General features: G+C 46.4%; 7 protein-coding genes and 1 non-coding gene across 8 annotated transcripts; 2 read left to right on the top strand and 6 right to left on the bottom strand.

The window, feature by feature from the left end:
* Positions 1-92: 92 nt before the first annotated feature.
* EDB82DRAFT_498195 (uncharacterized protein) lies at positions 93-2229 on the bottom strand. The gene is made up of 4 exons (XM_025734412.2): positions 1834-2229; positions 1346-1777; positions 990-1288; positions 93-932 (listed from the first exon to the last, which is right to left on the bottom strand). Exons 1-4 carry the CDS (start codon positions 1929-1931, stop codon positions 142-144), a joined length of 1620 nt encoding a protein of 539 aa, XP_025585221.2. The 5' UTR covers positions 1932-2229; the 3' UTR covers positions 93-141.
* A 1268-nt stretch (positions 2230-3497) lies between these two features.
* On the bottom strand, positions 3498-5007 carry EDB82DRAFT_574607 (concanavalin A-like lectin/glucanase domain-containing protein). Its single transcript, XM_025734411.2, has 3 exons — positions 4758-5007; positions 4233-4704; positions 3498-4181 (listed from the first exon to the last, which is right to left on the bottom strand). The coding sequence occupies exons 1-3, from the start codon at positions 4882-4884 to the stop codon at positions 3689-3691; spliced, it is 1092 nt and encodes a 363-aa protein (XP_025585220.1). The 5' UTR covers positions 4885-5007; the 3' UTR covers positions 3498-3688.
* Positions 5008-8564: 3557 nt separating this feature from the next.
* Positions 8565-9377, top strand: EDB82DRAFT_498177 (uncharacterized protein). Its single transcript, XM_025734408.2, has 4 exons — positions 8565-8702; positions 8750-8827; positions 8944-9000; positions 9051-9377. Exons 1-4 carry the CDS (start codon positions 8687-8689, stop codon positions 9227-9229), a joined length of 330 nt encoding a protein of 109 aa, XP_025585218.1. The 5' UTR covers positions 8565-8686; the 3' UTR covers positions 9230-9377.
* A 54-nt stretch (positions 9378-9431) lies between these two features.
* EDB82DRAFT_444743 (uncharacterized protein) lies at positions 9432-11482 on the bottom strand. The gene is made up of 2 exons (XM_025734407.2): positions 11059-11482; positions 9432-11012 (listed from the first exon to the last, which is right to left on the bottom strand). The coding sequence occupies exons 1-2, from the start codon at positions 11166-11168 to the stop codon at positions 9650-9652; spliced, it is 1473 nt and encodes a 490-aa protein (XP_025585217.1). The 5' UTR covers positions 11169-11482; the 3' UTR covers positions 9432-9649.
* A 673-nt stretch (positions 11483-12155) lies between these two features.
* Positions 12156-14633, bottom strand: EDB82DRAFT_555045 (anaerobic ribonucleoside-triphosphate reductase-domain-containing protein; the record flags this gene model as incomplete). The annotated part of the gene is made up of 1 exon (XM_025734406.1): positions 12156-14633. One exon carries the CDS (start codon positions 14631-14633, stop codon positions 12156-12158), a length of 2478 nt encoding a protein of 825 aa, XP_025585216.1.
* Positions 14634-15384: 751 nt separating this feature from the next.
* Positions 15385-16282, top strand: EDB82DRAFT_498172 (uncharacterized protein). Its single transcript, XM_025734405.2, has one exon. It carries the CDS (start codon positions 15588-15590, stop codon positions 15891-15893), a length of 306 nt encoding a protein of 101 aa, XP_025585215.2. The 5' UTR covers positions 15385-15587; the 3' UTR covers positions 15894-16282.
* A 167-nt stretch (positions 16283-16449) lies between these two features.
* On the bottom strand, positions 16450-17884 carry EDB82DRAFT_555043 (voltage-dependent anion channel-domain-containing protein; the record flags this gene model as incomplete). Its single annotated transcript, XM_065609646.1, has 3 exons — positions 16450-16478; positions 16566-17089; positions 17139-17884. 3 exons carry the CDS (start codon positions 17882-17884, stop codon positions 16450-16452), a joined length of 1299 nt encoding a protein of 432 aa, XP_065464728.1.
* A 2866-nt stretch (positions 17885-20750) lies between these two features.
* On the bottom strand, positions 20751-20854 carry EDB82DRAFT_t90. The gene has a single exon. It is a non-coding gene; the product is annotated as a tRNA-OTHER (tRNA).
* Between the last annotated feature and the right edge of the window lie 1644 nt (positions 20855-22498).

Raw genomic sequence — 22498 nt, 5'->3', positions numbered from 1 at the left:
TGTGACTTTTAAGTAAGACATAAAATGCGTGAAGTTATGCAAAATCCTAGTTCTTGACCAAAGTCTTGTAGTATATCAATGATCCATCAGGATTCAAGATGAATTATTAATAAGTAGCTGCATAGATGAATAGACTACTGTTTAAGGATTCCAAGAAAGGATTCCCGATTCTTGCAATGGGAGTAGCCCAGCATTGAGGTACATAGAGTTGAGAAAGTCCCTGTCCTCCACCAAGTCTAGCTTCTCATATTCCTGTGATACATACGAACTTAGATAGTCTGGCTGAGTGAATGTATGATCATCAAAGCCGATGTTCTGAGATTCAAGATGATTCGTCCTGTCTTCTGTAAAAAAGTTGAATGGAGTTTCATCTTCTTCAAGCCATGGAAGATCCGGGTTGAAAGGTATGTCCGGCGCTCCTCTCGATTCAGAACTCTCCTCTGTGTATGAAGTGGCGTCATTGAGTATCGCAAGGATAATTGACAGAAGTCGTGCTTGAGTATATACGCGGTTATCATCTCCTGTTTTATAAGCTGGTGTATCAGATTCCCGAATGCGCATGGACCGGCTTGCGATGAGGTATGCTGTTGTTGCTTGATCAAGTATCAAGGTCGCTTCCTGTTTCAACGTGGTAGGCTCATTGATACCTTGGGCTAAAAATTTCGGAACCAGCATTGCCGCATACGCAATCATCTTATGAGCATTATCCCAAAGATAATAGATGACGTCCATCTCCCCGAAATGAACTGCGCGTTGCAAAATGCCGAAAGCGCTGGAGAAGCAGATACAAGTCGTATGGGCTATTTGGTCGCCGAGGAAAGACCTATCATCTGATTCCAGTAGCATATGAAGATGTATAGTATTGAAGTACAAACACGTATAGTCGCGTTGGAGGAGGGTGATGAATTGTTGCGGAGGCTGCAGGTTGGGAACTGTTCGGGTATCAGTTCAACTCCGTAGACCACTGGCACTCCAATGTTGTTGCTCACAGTTCGAATATATAGTACACCATTCATCTCCCCATTCTTCAATTCTTTTATTGAAAGAACTCATTGCATTATGAAAATTCTCAAAGTCAGCAACCAATTTTGGATGCGAATCGTGGCGGTCTCCAAATTTTGTGATGCTTTCATATACTTCGTTAACAATATTGGTGGTTTCGAGGCTACTGACGGATGTGCAATCGCCTAATCTATAACTAAATTTTGTTGAGTCAATCCAAGTTCGAGAGATTGTCTTGGGAATAACGAGCGATGTATTTGGGGGGTGCTTGGTGAGGTAAGTCAACCTAACTTCGGGTAAGCCTGCATTGATCCATGTGTCAAGTTTCAACGACTCTACTTACGTCCTCTCGCTATAATAAAGGATGGCGAAAACTCTTTGTCGGTCTCGTTCTTGTCGCAGCTCAAGCTCAGCTAAGTCAAGGACATGTCTCCCTTCTGAGGTGTCCCGGTGAGGTATGTTCCATTCCGCATAGGCTGCCATCCGTGAGGCAAAGCCAATCAATACTTCTCCTCTCTTATCATTTGTATCCTTCCAGTGATACATGCAGATGATAGCCCAGATGTTCTCTATTGCCGAATCACATGCTAGAAGAGCTCTGCCGAGTAATGCTTCGGAGTGGTCTTTGATAGTCTTGTAGGATTGAGGATGGAATATCCTGGCTGCAATAGCCAGTACCATCGTGAATAGTAAGCTAGATCGACTTCTTGTGTATATGAACGAGTATAAGTGTGGATCTAAGAGTCCAACAAGGGAGTTGAAATGTTCAAAGAACCTGTTTCGTTAGCAGCTAGATAGTCTAGACTTCCTGGCTTCCAATCGTACACGTACCCTTCGAAGAGAATTTGAGCAGAGGGTCTGCTAATCAGTCCCATCTCGATAGGATCATGATTCTTCACTGGGTTTGTTGTGGAGTTAGGATTTTGCATCAACAGATCCAAACGGTTGGATGATTTCGTTCCCAATGTTGTTTTTGTATCGAGAGTGGTGCCTAACTTGCCCGGTGTAAATGGTGACTGCTCAGATCCTGAAGGCGCTGAATACGAACCCAAAGTTCGATTATTGAAGCCAGGTCCTATATTATTTGGCAGTAAACCATCATGTCCATCAGTTAACGGTTCTGCGGGATTGTTGTTTGTTAAGTTCTGCGGATCTTCCCTGTAGAAAGCGAATCATAGTCAACAATTGAAGTATTCCTTTTTTTTTCTCCTCTCTCGGCGTACCTTGTCCCTGCATGGTTCCTGCGCCACATACCTCGCCTATGTGTCTCATAAATACATCGTTTCCCCGACCTTTCACAACGATCACATGTTGGCGATGCTGAATTGGAACTAACACATTTCATCTTGGCACGTCGACATGCATTACAAGAAACGCCTTCGGGTCTGCTGACTATCAGCTTCTTGATCTCACTGTTTCTGCAAGGGATACAAACCTTTTCTGCAGCTGCAGCCTCGTCTGGTCTGCCATGTTCACAGACCTCAATCATTCAACAGGCCAAATTTCGTATCAGCAATTTCGCAATTTAAAGGATTTATAACAGCAACGAAATTCAGCAACACATGAAAAAAAGATATGTTCAAGACTTCAGACGTTCCAAAAAGGACCGATTGATTACTTAACTCCCATCGCTCCAGTTATGAGATACCGCCGCAAGAGCATCGCCTGATAGGGCTGAATCCACCAATTATCTAGCTAGTGCTAGATCAGTAATATTCGTAAACCTAATTTGTATGCTACATACGTCACAGGACAACACAAACACCATGTTTGGCAAAACCCAAGGGGGGATAATATATCGTAAAATCGAATTTGTCATTGATCGGACTACCAATCACTCGCGATGCAATCGGAGGACATTGGTGACGGTCTCAGTCGGCCCAGTTATTAAATTGCCCCGCATCATAGCGCACGTAGGCATGGTTACATCAGCCACCTGCTTAGCATCAATTTCAATTGTGGTCTCATCTTGTCATTAATGCGAGAGATGAATAATCAATAATTAAAATGGTATAACACTTAGAATATGAAAAGAAAGATGATTTGTTAACAGAAAATAAATACTCACCGGTCGGCATCTCCTTCAAATGTAATTATTTGCTGGTGAAAGGCCAGGAACAGTTGCTCCGGGGCCACCTTCGGAAGAAAACGCTGATTGGTCATGAAGCATTGTCATTTGAGACTGCCCATTGGATAGACCCCCAATCGATAAGATTATCAACCTTAACTTGACCTTATCTCCTTATCGATATGAGCATAGACCCTCAATATCTGTCTTGATTTAAGCCAGTGCCAATATTACACAGATCAGACCAACAGACGTGCAATGACTAAATCGTGTTCTTTCAACTCGAATTGGCAGAGGCGACACCCTATATCCGCCATGCAATAGTATGGTGCTTCAGCAGGTGAATCCATTGCTTAAAACGCCGAAATAAAAGGACAATGTAACCTTTAAAAGAAAGAAACAATTACCTGTCACAGGGGATAACGTTAGTTATGGTTGACGTATCAGGCATTAATGACCTACAGCAGACTCTGGCTCGGATCGCAGGGCCTGCGGGGTTCGGGAAGACCCTTAAAACTTAGCGCTGTGGTTGGGCGTGAATTTCCTAGATCGCGTCGCGTAGCGCCATGACAATGCGTTTGATGTAAGCCCAACTTGAAGTTATATCTATACTACATCTTATGATAGGATGGCACTGATTACCAACGCTGCTGTCACGACGTATCCCAGCACTGATTGACTCATTAACCGTCGCGCATCGTCTTCTTCGTCGCCCTTGCTGGTCGAGTCATCCCCATCATCATTACCACTTCCTTTGTCTCTGTCGCCGCCTTTATCTCCATCATCACCAGTAGTCTTGTTACCTCCATTCCCTGATCCAGTCGAGTTGCCATCATTCTCGGACACATTACCCTTCAGATCCATCGCAAAGTTGGCAGCTGTGAAGGTGACGTTGCCATTCGACAACCATGTCTCGGTCCCAAATTCGATGATGCCTAACCAGGGATTTTTCGGTAGATCATTTGGTGCATCAATATGTTTGCGCGCTTGCTCAAGGACGAACTTGAAAAGCGGATAGAAGTCGGCCTCGAAAGAGATGATGTCTGTATTGTCTTTGGTGACGGCCGTGAAGACGTGGGTTCCACCCGAGTTGCGACCGTAGAACAATGAACTATCGCGGTCAGAAGACATATCGAGGGCAGTGAGTGCGAGAGACACTTACAAATCTGTTTTGCCCAGAGTTACAGTCGATATAATGCTATTATTCGCTCGCCCTAGCCACCATGGATCTCCGACAGATCCAAGCCAGACCATGATCTCAACGGCCGCAACTTGGGGATATAGAGTTCTATTCCGATCGTCATCGAGGAAGAAATCCCAAGCCGCATTGGCCTGCACGCCCTTGCTGTTCAATTGAGCTTTGTTCTCTGCCCATTTTGAACTGCTGAAATCTCGAGGTGGTTGACTTGGGTTCCCTGGTGTATAGGTCCAATCGGTTGATAGACGTATCGATTCAAGACTGCTTAGGCGGATGGGTAAATTCGGGTGGTTGAAGCGTACGTATGGGAAAGAATGTACGTCTTGGATGTTCTTGTCCCAATTCCATGTCGCATCAAAGGCTGGTGTGCTGTTGTCAACTTTGAGACAAGCAAAGCCACTTTTGGGGCTTTTTTTGTTCCATGCATTGGGGTAATCTACAGGGCATCAATCAGTACAAGATCTAGCGCTGGCGATTGGGTGAACTGACATGACAGGGAATCGTTTAAACTGCCAAATCTTTGGTTACCGCATACTGTTCCTTTCTGATCAGTTTGCCCTGATACAAGATCTGGCAGTACGGTTAGAACACTACCAATGAGTGCGATTAACCTCATGATACTGTTGTTTGATGTACTGTTTTGGAGGAAGTGAACAAGGGTTCCATGCAGCAGCTGTGATCTAACTTTGAGGCTGTTGTAAGGACAACCAAACCACAATCTCAACCACTTTAGATTGGTATTTTACTTTACAGAGTTTGACAAGTCTCTACGTATTTCTGGAACTAAAACTCGTTGTCTTGGTGCGATCAACATATTTTGCCATACAAACGCAAGTCTTGGAGATCTTAGTACAGCTGACGTGGCTCTGAAAATGGGTCTACTGTAGAACTCTACGTCATGAACCCTTGGGTTATCGAGGGTGAATCGCGTAAAGTTAGTGGACTCGTTAGCTAAATCTAGGTGCTGTCCCTGTAAAAGGCATTCTGCGCGTCGCTGGGATCGTCATTCCCTTGATCTTTTGCTCTTCATTCCGCCCACTGCATCGCCAAGTGCCTCATCATTCTTGACAAGCTTACTACGCGTGAAGAGCCTCTCAGATCTTCATCGTGCTATTCTTCGCGCCCAGAATACTTGGCGAAACAATAATCCTCCTTCGATTCCGTAGCTGTTGGTGGTTGGTGGCGCTTCGCGTGGCCCCTTTTTCGTATTGGAGACCTTGTTTTACCTCTCGGTTCCGATACAAGGGCATGTCGCGTTTGGACTATTGTAGAGAATGACGTCGTGATGGAATGTGGATGGCAAAAGCGTTCAGAAGAGGCTGCCCTCAGGGTGTCAGAAAAATTGACCGCTGAACGCACAAGAGACAGAGTTATTAAGTCAGTTTATGCCATTTAGATTAGAAAATTAGGTCATTTATTTTTGTACACTAAGAATTAAAAGGCCAGCTCTTCTGTTATCCACTAGGCTGGGTTTTCTGTTGAATCCTCACTTTGTGAACCTACCGTGTTTTCAATTCCATTTACTCTGACTGAACATTCGCAACGTCTTCCGACTCACATAGAGACTCCCAATGTATTCAATCGTAGTATAATAATTTTAATGACTATTTCAATTTGCTATTATTACTCATTAGTTCTGACACTCCGTTATTTACTCGAGTCAGCATGTTATTAATTCTTCTCTTCATCGATGTAGGGTAACTGACATATGGCTGAGGCTGTGGCTGTCATTTTATTTCTGTTTCTTCCATGTTTGTTAAACGCGACTGTCATTATGTTTGACGCTGATTCCTCACTTTAACTTCTCAAACGCGTCCAAAACTCGTGGAACATCGGAATGGCAGACAGTTGACCCTGCTAGACACGTCGGTTGCTGTTTGTACTCTGACTTTCCGTATCCAACCGTAGCTTATCGAACCGAAACGATCCCAACTCCGCAACTGACAGCCTCCAAAGCCTTCAATCCACTACAACAGCTAAGGAGAGGAACGCTCGACCCTCAATGGCCATGTCCGTTGTGTCCAAACGTCCCTCAGATTGTAGCCCTAATGCTTGATCTATCCGATACCTTTCCTACTGCCTGACCTCCCAAGCCGTTGCCCGAATGCGATGACGAGAGAGACGAAGAATAGCAAGACGCGCTGTACCAAGCCCGACCAAAACCGAACCATGAACGACACCGCGATGATATAACGACAAGCAAGGCGAGATACAATCACGTCTTTACAACCTACTTTCGAGCGAAACACCCTCTTCATCTCCAGAGACGCGCTCAATTGCTTATTGACCGGGTGTATTACCCCGCGAATGGCAATAGTAGCAACAACATCATGGCGTCGAAACGCATGCCACGTCAGATCCGTCAGGCCTTCCCTTTCGCTGATCGAAACGCGCACAGAGCTGTCGCGATTGGGTCCGGAACATGGAAGCCCGAGAGCCGATGATCAGGCCAACACACGAGAAGAAGCAGCGTTGCGAGCAACACATGCCGACATGATTGTTATATACGAGGACAAGGGATTTAGCTGCCCAGTTCACCACCATTGAATGGATCTGCCACCAAAGCAGGAGAATATGCTCTGTATCCTCTGATAGCACGGCCCTGGGCTAATGATCCTGTGTGGAATTCGATGTCGATTCCATTTGGCTTCGCCCAGCTCGTCGGCCTCGAGCCAAGGGCGCGTTCGGCTACCAACGTGATCACTTGGTATGTTCTCTTCAGCACCTCGCTTCTTGCTACAACAATAGCTGACCGTTTACCTTCCAGCTCTACAGCCTCTGTCCCGAGATCGTCGTGTCGATACACCCCCTAGAGCAAGATCAACTCTCGCATCCTCGACTCATGCCTCTACATCCTACCCACGTCTCCTCCACCGATGTACCCAGCATACTCGACCGCATTCAGGCTCTCCCACCACACAATCCCGCGAACGAAACCTTCCTGTAGTAACCGCATCACCTTGGCAATGTATGGATACGTGTTGCGACGAGTCGAACGCATAATAATACTGTGATCATGTAGAGTCGCTTGGTTCAACGGCATACGTCATATATAGAAGTCGCCTGATTGTACTGAGACTGAACGAAGGGATTCATGGCATTAGAGCTCCAGTTGCCTGTGTGCCTCCAAGATTGGCCTGTTGTCAAACAGTCTACTAATGGGCGTCCGCGGCCACAATCGCGGCAATCCTGGCTTCGGAGCGCGACAGAATCTGGCGACTGTGACTTATGTTGTGACATCTATAGGACTGCCTCTATGAACCCTGTTCGATTCTGCGAGTTCAAACGTTGTCATTCTCCTGGTATTCGGCAGTTGTGCAGCCAGCGGAAACTCTACTGACAGTACCCCCATGCGTAAACGACCAGTCGGCTCATCGTTTACAGTAGACCTGGAAGATGGATTCCTCGCCCGACACATAGCAATACGTCGTAGTTATTTACTGGCCCAAACGGAATTGCTTGACACTCCTGAGAGCAGAGCTTTGATGGCTGGCGCGGATCCTGCCGATGCCATTGATCACCAGCACGATAATTTAAGACTCCCGTGGCGCAAGGGACATGGCGAGCTACTGCACAGGGGAAGCCTAGAATCAAGCCCTGCACGTCTCGGTACATCTCTAAACCCATTGTAGTCGCTGCTCAATTACTTTCCAGTCAAAATGTATTGATTGAAGTGATGTCTCCATATGTAGACCAGGCAAATCTGCCCTTGTCCATTTGCCTTCGTTTTTGCGGGTTCATAAATGTTCCCGGCTCGCAAGACTTGTTCAGCCACAGATGAGTACATCCATTATGTCGTGTTCGGCTATGGCAATTGACTTGCTGCAACAACATGCGCCATAGCACGCCAAGCTGACGACTTTAGTTGGAGGTGCAATCAAGACCGCCCGGCAAACTCGGCACTAACGACCTGTAGTATAGCTGTTCATTCGAAACACCGCATAATGACACTATCATCAAGACCAGTTAGGTGATGATTACAGCTGTAAGTGGAGTTGAAGAGCAAGCCCCAGCTTACGTATCCAGGTATCAATGGCGCCGGTTATCCGAGACACGACCGCGATCATCGAGCCTAGTGCATCATGGAGCGAGCCGTGAGATCCGATATCCTCCAACCCAGTGGTTCCGACGACCTGTTCAAAGTATGTATCATTGTTAGTCACTAATGTTCAGAGACGCTGCGTTCCGTTTGCGGGGGTCACCGCTTGCTTCCAAGTTTAGAACATCTGCCACACCACGTAATGTAGTCCACAGGGCTCAAAGACCCTTCAAAGTATAAATTGTAGCTATCCGTCTATGACAGTCTTTTGAACTATCAACGCAAGTCTCAGACTCTCAACCAAAGCTATCAACAATTAAGCATAAACCTTCTCTACTACAACTTCCGTAACCCAAACACAACCTTAACAACATTCATCATGGGCTGGTTCAGTGGTTTGTCATATCGTTTATGCTTATCAGTTCGTTTCTAATCCCTTCAGACGACTCAAACCAAGCTCAAGCGTACGAGACAGTGACTCAACGTCCTCATGAGGCAGAGTGGTCACACGAACTGATAGGTTCGTATCTAGTCTCTTTTCCAAAACTTCTTTCAGGGTTATGCCTCTTCATACAAGAATGGCAAACCTTAGTCAAAGCAAAATGAAATGAACCATGATATTAACGTGCTCGATAGGTGGAGCTGCAGCCTACGAGGCTGCCAAGGCCTATGAGAACCATGTTGCTCGGAATGGTAAATATATGATCTTTGTCCATGCCATAGCCAGACTGACACTTTTCCAGGAGAGCCTGATAGCCACGCTCAAGCAAAGGAGATCTTGGCAGGTTTTGTTGGTGCCTTTGTTGATCGAGAGATTGAGACGAAGGGATTGGATTACGTCGACGCAGAGAAGGCCAAGCGTCATGGAAGGCAACATGCAGAAGAGCAGTTGAGCTACAACAACAACCAGGGCTGGAACTAGAACCATGCTGAGAAAATAAAACTTAGCTATGTTATTAATTGATCCTGAACGCAATTGATAAGAAACTCGTGAATGATTGTTAGTAGTTCAGGGGAAAGAATGCCTTCATGGTCGCATAGAGGCACCAATCCATATTCAAATCATCATCTGCACAACACAAGGCATAGCTGCCCATTATTAATGAGGACAATGTAAGAAAATTCTCATACTACGCCTCAAAGTGCCAGCCAGTGGGAATATATTTTAACTAGCGGCTTAAACACAAAAGAACGTGGTGATAGAGTTAAGCCCAGGAAGAGTTACAACCATGTACTTCTCGGGCCGTTTCAAATCGCACATCGGGATATTGGCCGTTATACGACCAACTTGTATTTCGTTCTTCACATAAATATCATAATACATAATTGTTTTGTACATCTTCTAAACGATGTCATGATCGCAAGGTTTGCCTTCAACAACATTGACATCGTGGAAATGCAACGAAGCCTCATCTCTAACCCTCTTAATGAATCCCACGGTAGTATTGGCAGGTGTCTTGGGAAGAAGTTCCACGCCATCGATAGCAAGCTTGCTCAGGACATGCGCGGCAGCATGTGCGTTAATGTGAAGCGTCTCAGGAACAGGGTTGGTGATGTTATCACAGGCTTGATGGTAGCATGCGTCCTGCTCAAGACCAGTACCGGTGAAGAGACCTCCAACGGGCTTCTTGATAACCTCGCGGAAGGCAACGTAGTCGGTTCCACCTGTAAGACCGACAGGTGTGACTTCGATGTCCTTGGCCTTGAAGTACTCGCGGAAGAGATCTTCAATGACATCAGAGCCAGGAGGTCCGCCAGGACCAGCCTTTTCACCTGTACCGTCAAAGACACCAAAGAAACCGCGAGAGACCATGTCAAAGTTGAGGTAAGCCAGAAGGTTGTCAACGTCGTCCTTCTTCAGGTTGTTGACATAGTAGCGAGAGCCGACTAGACCGTTTTCTTCGGCTCCCCACCAACCGAAACGAACCTTGAGGTTGGTAGAGAAGTGTTGCAGAGCTTTGGCAGTCTCAAGAATGAGGGTTGTTCCAGAACCGTCATCATTGATACCGGGTCCAGCCTGGACGGAGTCAAGATGAGCACCAAGCATGACGACATTCTCGCCATCACCAGCCTTGGTCTCGGCAAAGACGTTCTGTGTGATTCGTGTCTCGATAGTCTGAATGATCTTTGCAAAAGCCTCGATCTTGTCGCCGGCCTCGAGTCTGGCCTTAAGAGCCTTGCCAGGCTCCTGATCAATGAGGGCTGTGGGGACGTAGTCCGGGCTAATAGCTGACAGAGTACCTGCAGTTAGCTTGGCCTCGTCAGAGTTGTAGATGACAACGACGGCGGCACCGGCAGCAGCGGCGGGCTTGACTTTGCCAGCAAAGGTGGTCTGATCAGGGCAAAGACCGCGCTCAACAAGAACAATCTTTCCCTTCACGTCCAGACCCTCATAGTTGGCCACATCACAAGCATCTTCGCCTTCGGGGGCGTGAACAAGCTCAGCAGTGACACCCTCCTCAGAAGTGCTGGGTGTGTAGGTCAATGCAACAGTTCTGAAGGTCTCGTCATCGACTGTGACCTCAGCGGCTAGAGTTTGAGTGAAGTTTGCAGGAAAATCCTGCTTCCACGTCTTGAAGCCCTTGAGCTTGGAGATCTCCTTGTAGATGAAGTCTACTGAGGCGGCATAACCAGGTAAACCAAATGCTCTGTTTCCTCCATGAGCATAGGCAATATCATTGAGCGTTTCCAAGTTCTTCATCAAACTGAAGATGTTAGTTTAGTGTTTCTGTTTGGGGATGTATCACGTACCCTTTCTCGGTGATGAGCTTTTGAAGCTTCTTGGCAGTGACTGGCGGCTTGGTAGCTTCAGTCAAAGGAGAAACTGCCAAAAGAGCAGCGGTTGTAAGTGACAACTTCATGATGACTTGGCCAAGTAAACAAAACTACGGAACCAGGACAAAAACCCAATGTATCGGTGGGCGTCGGCGAATTTAAATACCAATTGCCTTGATTGTCGTACATAAGTTCCTGCATCGTCTTGTTTCTCAGCGAATCCAAGCTTTGCTCACGCCATTCGCCCCGCAAGTTGAGATATCGCGGAGTTATCGTCGAGCTTTGGAAACTAGTCCGGTCGAAAAGTGAAGATCCGTCTCCAATTGGGAAGGTCGGTAATTGTCATTGCGCTTGAATGCAACGTGCCAAGTCGACACTAAGAATATGCTTATAATTGAGCTGCCGGATCTGTTCAACTTGGCTTTATCTGGACCCCGCTGATGGGATTTTCACTGCTTATCAAGACGTGATTTTTCTTGGTAGCCGCGTCATAGCTTGTCTTGGTTCCTTTGTAGAACTTTGACGAAGCCATTACCCAGATAATGCATGTATGACAAGGTTTAGCCGTTTTTCTGGGTTCTCTAGCCTTGCGAGATGATCAATGACTGGTGGACACGAGGGACCTTTGTTTCTCTTGGCTAGGTGGGGTTATGTTTTGTAGCCACTGTCGTACATCAAATACATGGGTACATTTTGAGGGCATTCTCGGCGTTTATTCCTCGTCCCATCCTCCCGGACTCTGAGTTGATGGATGTCCGACTTTGCTTGCGTGAAAGGTTGAGTGAATTGGTCATTTTAGGTCCGCTCTTGGACTATTTTTTTTTTCCTTATCCTAAGGCTCAATTTCTGCCGTTCCCATTTCTCAGTAGATACCACAGGCGCCAAAACTTGAATACACCCATCTAGTAATTGAGCTGTGCTACGATGGAAGGTTACTAGATGGGTAGACTTGAGATCTTTTTGGATCATGCACGGAGAAAGCACACGGAAAATGATGTGGTTAGAAACAAAGACTATGCCTAACCTCAAGTTGAAACGATGACACAAATATCGTACAGAAGCCTACTACCAATCTATGCCACCTGACTAACCAAGTGATCAAACTCTTCATCAGTATGCTCTCGTAGACTTCTAAAACTCTTATCTAAAAGAGTACCGCCATTCCTAAATCGCTGCACCGTCAACGTCTCCCCAGACAAACGCTTCGCCTCGAAAAGGTCTTCCACGTCCACAAGCTCTGGTACAACCGTGGTACGAAACTCGTATGGCACTCCGCTAGCCTTGATAAGTTCAATGCTGGACTCGAGAAGCTTTGGACTAATCTTTTTACCCGTGACGCGCTTATAGTTCTCCAAAGCACACTTGATGTCCATAGCAACAAAATCAACAAGCTTCTCTGCAAAGACCTGCTTGAGGACATCGGGCGATGTGCCGTTAGAATCAAGCTTGACGCTGATCCCCACGTTTTTTAGAATCCTCAAAAATGGTAATAGACCTTTGTGTATCGTTGGTTCACCACCTGAGATGACCAGGCACTTGTGCGACGTTGAGTTGATGTGTTTGAAGACATCAAGTAAGGTCACGTCGTCGCACTCGCCTTGCACAAGTGGACCATTGTGACACCAGGGGCATGCTAGATTGCAACGAGAGGTGAAAACGATGGACGCTTGTGTCTTGCCTGGGTAGTCACTTAAAGTGCTCTTGATATATCCGGCCACGGGCAGATCCTGAATTGCAGCGACCTGATCCTCAAGCTCAACAAATTTAGCGTTGCTGATTGAGAGAAGACCGGTTTCGTACTTGTACACTTTGCGTTGTACGAACTCCTTCGACTTGCCTCTGTTCCAATCACGTGTAGGACGAAAGTATCCCACGATGCGAGAGTATACGAGCGTCGATTCGCCACATGTTGTACACTCTGGTTGTTCGCCCACCCGGTACCCATGCACAGGGCAAATACTGAATGTCGGCGTGAGCGTGATGTAAGGAATCCGATAACGTTCAGTTAGTGTCTTGATCAAATCTCGGGCAAGTTTCCAGTTCGGTAGCTGTTCACCCAAGAAAGCATGGAAAACGGTTCCACCAGTATAAGAACATTGAAGCTCCTCTTGGTGACCCATAGCCTCAAAGAGATCTTCTGTGGTGTCAACTGGTAACATGGTGGAGTTTGTATAGTAAGTTGGAATGTTGCGGTCTGGGAACAGCTCTTTGTCCCGTTTGGCGAACTTGAAGCATGTACTTTCTGCTGGACTGGCCTCTAGATTGTATAGGTTGCCGGTCTCCCTCTGGAACTCCTGTAGCTGATCTTTGACGAATTCAAGAACTTCAAGAGCAAAGTCCTTTCTTTCGCCGATACCTTCTCCAAGAAGGTCGACCAAGGCTTCGTGCATACCGTTCACTCCAATTGTGCTGAAGTGATTAGTCCAGTAAGATCCTGAACGATGCTTTGTTGCTGATAAGTAATGCGCAGCATAAGGATACAAAGTGGTGTTGGCGTCAATGAGTTTTCTCTTGATCTCTAGAGAGTCCTTTGCGACTCTCAACGTGACAGCCAGCTCAGACATAAATGTCTCTTTCGAACCCTTCGATCGGTAAGCGAGGTTGGGCATATTGAGAGTCACAACTCCAATAGAGCCGGTCAACGGACTAGCACCATACTGGCCTCCAACTCTGCAGTGGAGTTTGCTAAGATCGAGTCTCAACCGACAACACATCGATCTGAAATCTTCAGGATCAAGATCACTGTTGATGAAGTTTGCAAAGTATGGAACGCCGTATTTTGCAGTCATCTCCCAGATGGATTGCCATCGAGGTGATTCCCAATCAATTCCATCAGAGATATTGTAAGTCGGAATTGGGAACGAGAAAATGTTTCCGTTTCCGTCACCCTGCATCATGACTTCGGCGAAAGCCTTGTTGAGTATATCCATCTCTTCTTGAAAGCCGCTGTATACCCACTCGGTTCGTAGTTCGCCGCCAATGATAACACATTGATCACCAAGTCGCTTTGGGGATATTAGATCGAACGACAAATTGGTGAAGGGAGCCTGGAAGCCACTTCTAGTTGGGACATTCAGTGAGTAAACAAAGCTTTGCACACACTTGAAGACTTCTGTGTAGGATAACTTGTCACTGCGAATAAAAGGCGCTAGGTACGTATCAAAACTCGACAAAGCCTGCGCACCCGCAAGCTCTCCTTGTAGAGTGAATAGGAAGTTGACGATCTGATTGAGAGCAGTGTTAAGGTGTTTAGCAGGTCGACATTGGATCTTGTTCTCGACACCGCCGAAGCCTTGAAGAAGGATATCCTCTATGCTCCAGCCAGAGCAGTACGCACTGAGAAACCCAAGATCGTGGATGTGAAAGCGGTTTTCGGAGTCAAATTTGCGGATCTCGGGAGTGTAGATCTTTTCGAGCCAATACTGGGAGATGATTTGGTTCGAGACATACTGCATTAGGCCTTGATGAGAGTAGGTTGAGTTGGCATTTTCGGCGGTCTTCCAGGTTCCTTTTGCAAGGTATTCATCGACGAGGGTGATGTTGGAGGACATGTTGATTGTTCAAAAAGTAATTATTGTGCCTCTGAAAGAATGAACGATCTTGATGGAAGGTATGAGGCAGACCTGCAGAGTTTGGACAGAACCTCGACATTTTATTGAACACATACATTGTGGGCCTCTCATCATGTTTTGGTCGCAGTCAGGGAAAGACACGGCCCGACTTCCTAATTGCTGGCCTGATGATGAGTCAACCTTGAAATCGCGAGACCATTGTGAATAAGTGCATGAAATGGTCCTAGAAAACACGATCTGGACGCGTCTACCTTGACATTTACTTGCTCGATGAGCTTCGTCCAGCCCGCGATTGGAACGCGTTGACTCGTGACTGTGCATGAAATGGGCCGACTTCAAAATGAGAATCAGCCAACCATGGTTCAATGTCCATGCCACGAACATGCCGTCGACTGTCAGGAGATCGACAAGGAACGCCGTGGCTTAATGAGGAAGAATCACGACATACTCTTATCGCATTATCGACTGACATTATCTTGGAGAAGCATCTTGCATTCTTGCCTCTTTCAATTAGCCTTTTAACCAGTCAGCCAGTGCAGTCAGTCCCAGCCAAAATAATTATTTCAATTTCACTATATTGTTTCTTTAGTGAATGTCCGAAAGACAAGTAACATTGCTTTTGTTACGTTGTAGCTTGAGCTATGATTCAAGTCTCGTCATATGACGTAACCGACATTTATAAATCTGGTTGTCCAGTCTGTAGATGAAGATCTGCAACCTTACTTTTTACAACATATCTTCTCAAAACAATTTGCCGACAATGTCAGCTCCAAAGCGAAGTGCTAGTCACGATGAGACTCGACCTATCGAGGAAAGCCACCCCGCAGAGGTTGTCAAACTGCCACCTCGGCGTCACAGTCAAACAATAGCCAACAAGTTACCAAAGAACGAAAGGAGCAAACTGCAAAAGCGCTCTATGACGGCATAATCAAGATGATTGATAGAAATATCCAGATAGTGGACAGAAAAGTGGTTGTGGAGCTTGGCGGTGACCCCAGCGATTACACAACTGAGGATTATGCGAAACTTGTGTGCCGGCACTCCAAAACGGCCAAGACTATCGCACCGGTCAACAACACTCTGGCCTCCAATCTTCTTCTCAGCATGGCCGATGCATCGCATGCTGATCTCTATACTTCGGTAGGGATTTGTGGTGAGAATGAAAGCGCCCGATATTTCCAGAGGCTTGACAACTGGCTTTTGCAATTGATCAAAGCCCGGGAGCTACCGCACAGTTAGACTGGCAGTTGCTTGAAGTACCAGTTCGTTGGTCACGTCGCCGCATTCGCTCACAAGATGCTGAGTCGGATGAAGATCCCGACGAGTGGTCTGAACCGGATTTGGATAATCAGTATTGGGAAAAGTGCAATTATGAGCACACTAGACGAGTCGCCAGGAGGAGACAAAGAGATATTGTTGATGACTGGGTTACTGTGGCTTTGAGTGATCTGAAGGAGGAGCGAGATTATCTTGACGAGTACAGCATGACGGGATTCTTTCCCAAGAGCATCGCCAAGTTGGAAATGATCTGTAGAGAAATAAGCACGGGTCTTTGGTTTCACTATCTATCGGGCATATCAAGATTTAATGGCAAATTAGACTGTGGGAGTCTTCAATCCATGGCAAACACATCAATTCTCTCTAGAATCGGTTCAATCTCGAATTAATCACTCTATATTTAGTTGACACAATATGATACGAAGGAATTGAAGATTTGTATTGGGTAACTGGTATCCATGACCACGTGAAGGCACACGTGACAACCCGAAGCTCAACCTCCGACAACATTCTCTGATCAATGATCGTTGAAATCCTCATCCCTTCCTGTATACATGATATCTTGCTTTATAAAAGCTTTGATGTGTCTGTAGACAACGTAGAAGTATGTAATGACCAGCACAATACTCATACCTGTCCCCATCCACTTGACGTGCTCACTGCCCAATGCATTACCGATAGAAATCGTAGCGAGAATCCAACCAGTATTAGGGAAGACCATGGCGTAGAAACCAAGATGGAAATAGACAGGAGGAGACTGGATGACAGCCATGGTAGCAATCCCCCACCACCAAGCCGCAAGAGCCCAAAGGAAGATTCCTGCTATGAGAGCCATGGCGCGAATCATACCAGGATCGATCTTGATACCGTCCATGCCAGGTTCAATGTTTTCAGGCAGTCCATTGGCCATACCGATCAAGGCCAGAGCCGTGAACGACGGGGGGCCAACACACATGTATAGTCCCGGTCTATGCTCTCGATTGGGTAGGCCTGCGGACATAAGACGACCGATCATATGTGCATACATCAGGACGGCGACGGATAATCCAAGTCCCTGGCACGTGAGGCCCCCCACAATAATGGGAATGGCTGCGATCTCGGGCTGTGTGTCGGCAATGACCGAGGCAATTGTGCCAGACAACATAATCGGAAAAATACTTCTCAAGTTAGCAAACAGAACGTTCAAAGGGACAACTGAGAACCCACGGCAAGATCCAGGTCGGCATCATAGTCTGTAGACCAAAGTTATGCGCAGCAAAGACGTAGCTGTATTGGCCAACAGCAAGCAAAACAGTCAAGACAACATATCCCCAGTACGCCACTTGGATAGCCCACGCCAACGTCTCGTCGTTATCAGGTATGGCATATCGCTGGGTACTGGTGATGAGAGTTGCAATAGTTAGAAAGAATGTTGGAAAGAAGAATCCCTCTCGTTCATGGGTAATGGACTTTGCCATATCGCCCGGGTTGAAGAAGAAGCGAAGCATCATTGCAGAGCAAATAGCAACGACCAACAAGATATTTATGATATAAACTGCCAACCCTATCTCTCTCAGACCTGGGAATTGATGTGGTTGAGCAAAAATAAGCAAAGACAGCCCCCCCAAGGACATACTGGCCGTAAACCACGCGAATGTGAAGTGGTGTAGTCTATCCTTCAGAGCCATCTTGGGTCGGTTCGGGTCGAACATGTCGTGGTGGTGCTTTTTCTGCTCGTCTATCTCGTCTTCGTCGCTGTCGCGGAATGGGTCGTGTCCCTTTTCAACGGCCGGGGTGATGGACCTGCTGTAACTGTGTCGGCCATGGTCAACGCTGGCATGTCGAGTGTCCAGCTTGACGCTCAAACGACCAGGGAGAGCAGAGTTTCGTGATAGTGGCTTCCACTCCTCTGAGTTCTTTCGAGTTGACACGACTGAGTCGGTCCAAGCCGAGTTTTCTTCCGTTCTACCCATGACTAGAACGTCCAAAGGGAAATTAGGGGATAAGAAAAGAAGAAAAGACAAAAGAGAAAATGACAAGGAAAAGAAAAAAGAGGGGGAAAGAAAAGAATTGACAAAAAGTCGACTTTGACAATAGGATTCCAGCTCCAGACTTTTTGCATCGAACATAAACAAGACAGGACGGCAAGCATTTATATCTGATGAGAACAACCTGCTTAGAATAGAATCAACACGGCCCTTTCGGCAGTTGTTTTAGTTTGGTGGACCTTTTCGTTCATTGCTCCGGTTCTCACCCTGCAAAAACGAAACGTCAAAGTGGCACCCTTTTGGGGACCTTTTGCACGCTTGCTTTGCATTGCTTGGTGTTGAGGCTCTGTAAAGCGTGGCAAGAAACAAGGAGGCTACCATATTTAGATGAGACCCCTGTAAACAGAAAAGATAAACGGCTTGTCAACACCAACCGTCGCAGATGGATGCTCATTGCAACGCTGGAGATAAGATCTAAAAATTCGAAACAATATACCCAGAATGATTAGGCGCGATCGTGTCGCACCATGGCGGTTATCTTTGCCACTGTTCGTAATTGGGCGTCAAAACTCGACGGCAAAACAATGTATCTACCCGGAAAGATGTTCCCTGTTCCATGCGAGTGAGATTAGATCATCATAGTTGTCCTAGATTCGGAGAACAACACATAAATAGAACGAATATTTTTCGCGTTTTCGTCACTTTGCTTCATAGGTATGATGGCAAGTGGGTAGTAGAAACATTGATGGCCTCCTGAGTCTCAGGATAGAAAAATAAGTATCCTAAGAACTATGGTCTAAAGAGCATAAATGACCTACTAATTTTGTCTCTTATGCTTCCAACGGTTAAATTTCTTGATACCGTAAGGGAGGGGTAAATACGTAGGTGAATGTCAATTCTTGCACACGAAATGATTCAGACTTCTAAACACCTAACTATGACGTTCAGTACAGAGTCATGTCTTCGCCTCCTTCGCAGCCTCATTAAAGACACCAATAATATTGATCCCGAAAGATTCTCGTCAGTGGGGGCGCGGGTGAAATCCATGTTATGTCAAGGCGTCAAACAACTAGGGGCTCCATGTGCGATACCTCCAACATTTAAAGATACAAGCTTCAGAAGAAGCTTCGAGGGTTCTGTCACATCTGACCAATCGACATTCTGCATCTCGTCACTCTGGAGCCGCTTTGGGCCCTCTTATCTTAACCGCCCAGGACAAAAGTACTGCAAGTAGTTAGCTTGTGGCCATAGCTTCAATCGTGAAACAACATCTAAACCCCGGCCGCGGAAGAATTTAGCATGTCTGTTAAGTGTATGAATCTCTTATCTATTGTTTGGTATAGATCTATAGATATACTGCACCGTTACACCTATATAGATGCCGTCATCTTCTGTTCGGGAGAAAGACTCGTGTCCACTTTACCCCAATATTGAAGCGTAAAGGCATTCCCTGCAGACTTGCATCAAATGAGAGATCTGGATGTACCGCCTTGGCATGCTGTTCTCCAGAATGGTCAATGTCTGTGGAATCTTTGAAGGGATCGTCATTGGGGAAATAACCGAAACGTGGCATTGTAATAACTCGGATAGTGTCTAAGCGGTGTCAAGTAAATTTTGATACAGCTGCACGGTGGTGCGGGCTTGTTCTCAACTTGCTGCCTGGAATAGAGCCTAGAGGATATCTGAGTCATTCACCTTGATATGCTTTGATGTGAAAGAAAAACTGATTGAACTCTGTCCTTGAGACTTTGTACGTTGAGTGTGACGTGAAAGTTACTCCTACACAGTGCCAGTGCCAAAGGACAATCTCCCCCCCAGTATTAGATCTCTGGATTCTATGATTGTCTCGGAACAGAACTCATTGTAGCACATGTGACACCGATGGGTGGGCTTAGCTATGCTTGGCTAAAGATATCAATACATCAGTGATGTGTCATACCCTATATGTGAAGAATTTACTCAGGCGTAGATCGGTCCAAGCGTGACTACAGTATTGGACCTTTGCAAGCAAAAATGACCTTCTTTGCCTTGCTTTGGCTACGGTAACCGATGGCTTAGCTCAGGGAGACATCATTATAAACATAGACAGTGGTGGACACCCAGACTATCAACAGTATAGCCTAGTATGAAACCAAGGACAGGCACGACTCCTACAATAGTGACGCATCAAGCTCTCTCATTCATCCTCCCTGGGACACCCCAACGGAAGTGTTTCACAATAGGACCTTTTGCTTCCACCAGGTCGGCTACAATCAGTCGCGTACTTACCTGGTAGGAATCGCAGTGTCGGTTGAAGTTACATAGCAAGGTCGCTAAAAACCGGGAGAGCAGTCTTTACTTTCCCGTCAATCCTCGTGTAGAATATGTTACCGACAGGTGTATATATCCCGCCGAAATCTGCTTGAGTATGACTCGGTACCCAGATTCTGATGAAGCTGTAGGAGGAAAGGAGGTGTAATGATGGATGGTTATTTTGATGATGTCTGCAACTTCATTGAAGACCTGGAGGCTGATGAATAGACGTGGTTGTCCTTGAGGCAAATGCCGCATTGCTGGTAGTTTTCACAATATACTGTCTACAAGCATGGTTCATTGAGGCCTGAATTGTAGAAGTCAACGGGACACTGATTGACCGAGAGAGCTCTTTGTTGTCATTTACTCAGTAGAAACCCGAACTGTGAAGTTTCATTGATAGAAGAATCACATATCGTATTGCTAGGTCTCAACACCCTGCATCTCATGTGTACAGGAACCGGAAGGTATGAAACAATAGCCGGGAAGATTTGGCAGTCAGCTGTAACAAAAGATTTTGACGCATTCACTGTCATTTAATCAAAAAACAAAAGAGATATGGGCGACCAAGGATTTGAACCTCGAATCTTCAACTTATTTTCACGGGGCCCTAACGACGCCCGTACAACAAGAGCTGATGTCATACCACTAGATCAGTTGCCCTGGTTTCTGAAGGTTTCTGAGAGACACTCGGTTTAAGCCATATCAAGCATGGGCGCCATTATAGGTAGACAAGAAACGCAAAAAGAGAGGAACGACCAGGGACTCAAACCTCACTGCTTTGTTGAGAAGACCTCTCCTAACCATGGCCTACGGGGAGTCCAGTTAAGAGTCTGCAACTGACTGGGGGATCGAACCCCTAATGTTACCTTTCGGTACGGTCCATGCGGACCACTAGACGAAGTCGCCCTCACATCTGATGTTTCTGAACGATACTGAACTTGAGGCATAGATGACGTAGAGGTGCAAGAGGAAAAAAGAGAATGGACGAACGGGGACTTGAACCCTGGATCTTCACACACGCCCTTGTTTTTATGTTATAAGATGATAGTGGACTTGAGAGATATGAAGTCCAGACAGAAAGTTGGGAGGTGAACGTTAAAGCATGGGGAAGAAATATTGTAGTTGCGGGTTTTCTCACTTTATATACAGAATCGTGTTCTCCACTTTCGTACCTGAACAAGCCGATTGGCTTATGTCTGGCCGTTACTTTTTTTACCTGTGATTTGAATAAAGCTTCACTGTTGGTGTTTTTCCTTTATCTTTTGACAGACAAAAACAATCATAACAACTACCGCGAACCTACCCCCGCTACGACCTCTCTTTATTTCTTCAGAGACTCTTATCATCTCTAACTTGACCTCCCCAACTCCACTCATTCTTTCATCTGCCTCTATCGCTGCCGGGATATTCTCTAACCTCTGCCCCCTCTTGGCCCTTCGACAAACAAAAGCAATCACAACAACCGGTTAATGCACTCCCACCTGCCGATGGACCAGATGTGAGTTGTAGAATTGATGGAGGGCCTGATTGGTGATGTTCCAGGTCATCGGCTTTTGGTCCTCAAGCATGGTACCAATCATCTTCATGGTTTCCCACTGTTCGAGATACGGGGCGGGGATCTGCGGATCAATAGCTTCAGTGCACTTAAGGGGGCATCATTCCTGCGAGGCGAGCCAAGTAGAAAGGAGCACATTCCATTGCGAGCTCATTAAGTTCTCCACCATGGGGCTCCAGATTCCGAAAATGAAGCTCCTGTCGTGATCACCTCTTTGGTGAGATCAGAGTACACACGGTGTAAGTGGGTGACAACATCTTTGTTCAGAGAGGCTTCGGCGTTCAGTGCTTGCCGGACATGATTCCAGTCCATCTCCAACTGGATATCATCCCAAGTTAGAACGAGCTCGTCAGGGTTACACCTCAGCTTCCCCGCTCCTCTTCTCTGGGCCAACTCCTAACGCCGAAAATTTCGTTGGGTAATGGCGTTTATGGCATTCTTACACATCAGGTCTTCCACGGGCTGTGTGAGTACATGGTTGAGCCATCCCGGATGGGCCTCGCCCAACACACCTTCAATCTGGGACTTACATCCCATCCTAGTGCCAGTCAAGGGTTTGAATACCGGGTCAGTGCTCTTAGCATTTCCGGTCTGGGTTACCAATGAACTCTTCATATCCGAGTTCCAAAATCCCGGAGAGTTAGTACCGGCTGGACGTAGAATCTCTTTCCGTTCACTTCCATGTTCTGGGCTAAGGACTCAGGCACAGCAATCAGCTGAGTTGCCGCAGACCGGTTATGGTATGATGG

This window comes from Fusarium venenatum, assembly GCF_020744135.1.
Source record: "Fusarium venenatum strain MPI-CAGE-CH-0201 chromosome Unknown EDB82scaffold_2, whole genome shotgun sequence".
Taxonomy (NCBI): domain Eukaryota; kingdom Fungi; phylum Ascomycota; class Sordariomycetes; order Hypocreales; family Nectriaceae; genus Fusarium; species Fusarium venenatum.
Note: the sequence above shows the minus strand (reverse complement) of the source record. Positions and strands in the feature narration are given on the sequence as shown.

Coding starts and splice junctions, on each gene's coding strand:
- EDB82DRAFT_498195 (XM_025734412.2), bottom strand. CDS start 1,931: ATGCAAAATCCTAACTCCACAACAAACCCAGTGAAGAATCATGATCCT. Junction 1,778..1,833: donor GCTCAAATTCTCTTCGAAGG/GTACGTGTACGA, acceptor CTAACGAAACAG/GTTCTTTGAACATTTCAACT. Junction 1,289..1,345: donor CTTTATTATAGCGAGAGGAC/GTAAGTAGAGTC, acceptor ACCCGAAGTTAG/GTTGACTTACCTCACCAAGC.
- EDB82DRAFT_574607 (XM_025734411.2), bottom strand. CDS start 4,884: ATGAGGTTAATCGCACTCATTGGTAGTGTTCTAACCGTACTGCCAGAT. Junction 4,705..4,757: donor TTTAAACGATTCCCTGTCAT/GTCAGTTCACCC, acceptor GATGCCCTGTAG/ATTACCCCAATGCATGGAAC. Junction 4,182..4,232: donor ACTCTGGGCAAAACAGATTT/GTAAGTGTCTCT, acceptor TGACCGCGATAG/TTCATTGTTCTACGGTCGCA.
- EDB82DRAFT_498177 (XM_025734408.2), top strand. Junction 8,828..8,943: donor GTGGTCACACGAACTGATAG/GTTCGTATCTAG, acceptor CGTGCTCGATAG/GTGGAGCTGCAGCCTACGAG. Junction 9,001..9,050: donor GAACCATGTTGCTCGGAATG/GTAAATATATGA, acceptor ACACTTTTCCAG/GAGAGCCTGATAGCCACGCT.
- EDB82DRAFT_444743 (XM_025734407.2), bottom strand. CDS start 11,168: ATGAAGTTGTCACTTACAACCGCTGCTCTTTTGGCAGTTTCTCCTTTG. Junction 11,013..11,058: donor AAGCTCATCACCGAGAAAGG/GTACGTGATACA, acceptor TAACATCTTCAG/TTTGATGAAGAACTTGGAAA.
- EDB82DRAFT_498172 (XM_025734405.2), top strand. CDS start 15,588: ATGATTGATAGAAATATCCAGATAGTGGACAGAAAAGTGGTTGTGGAG.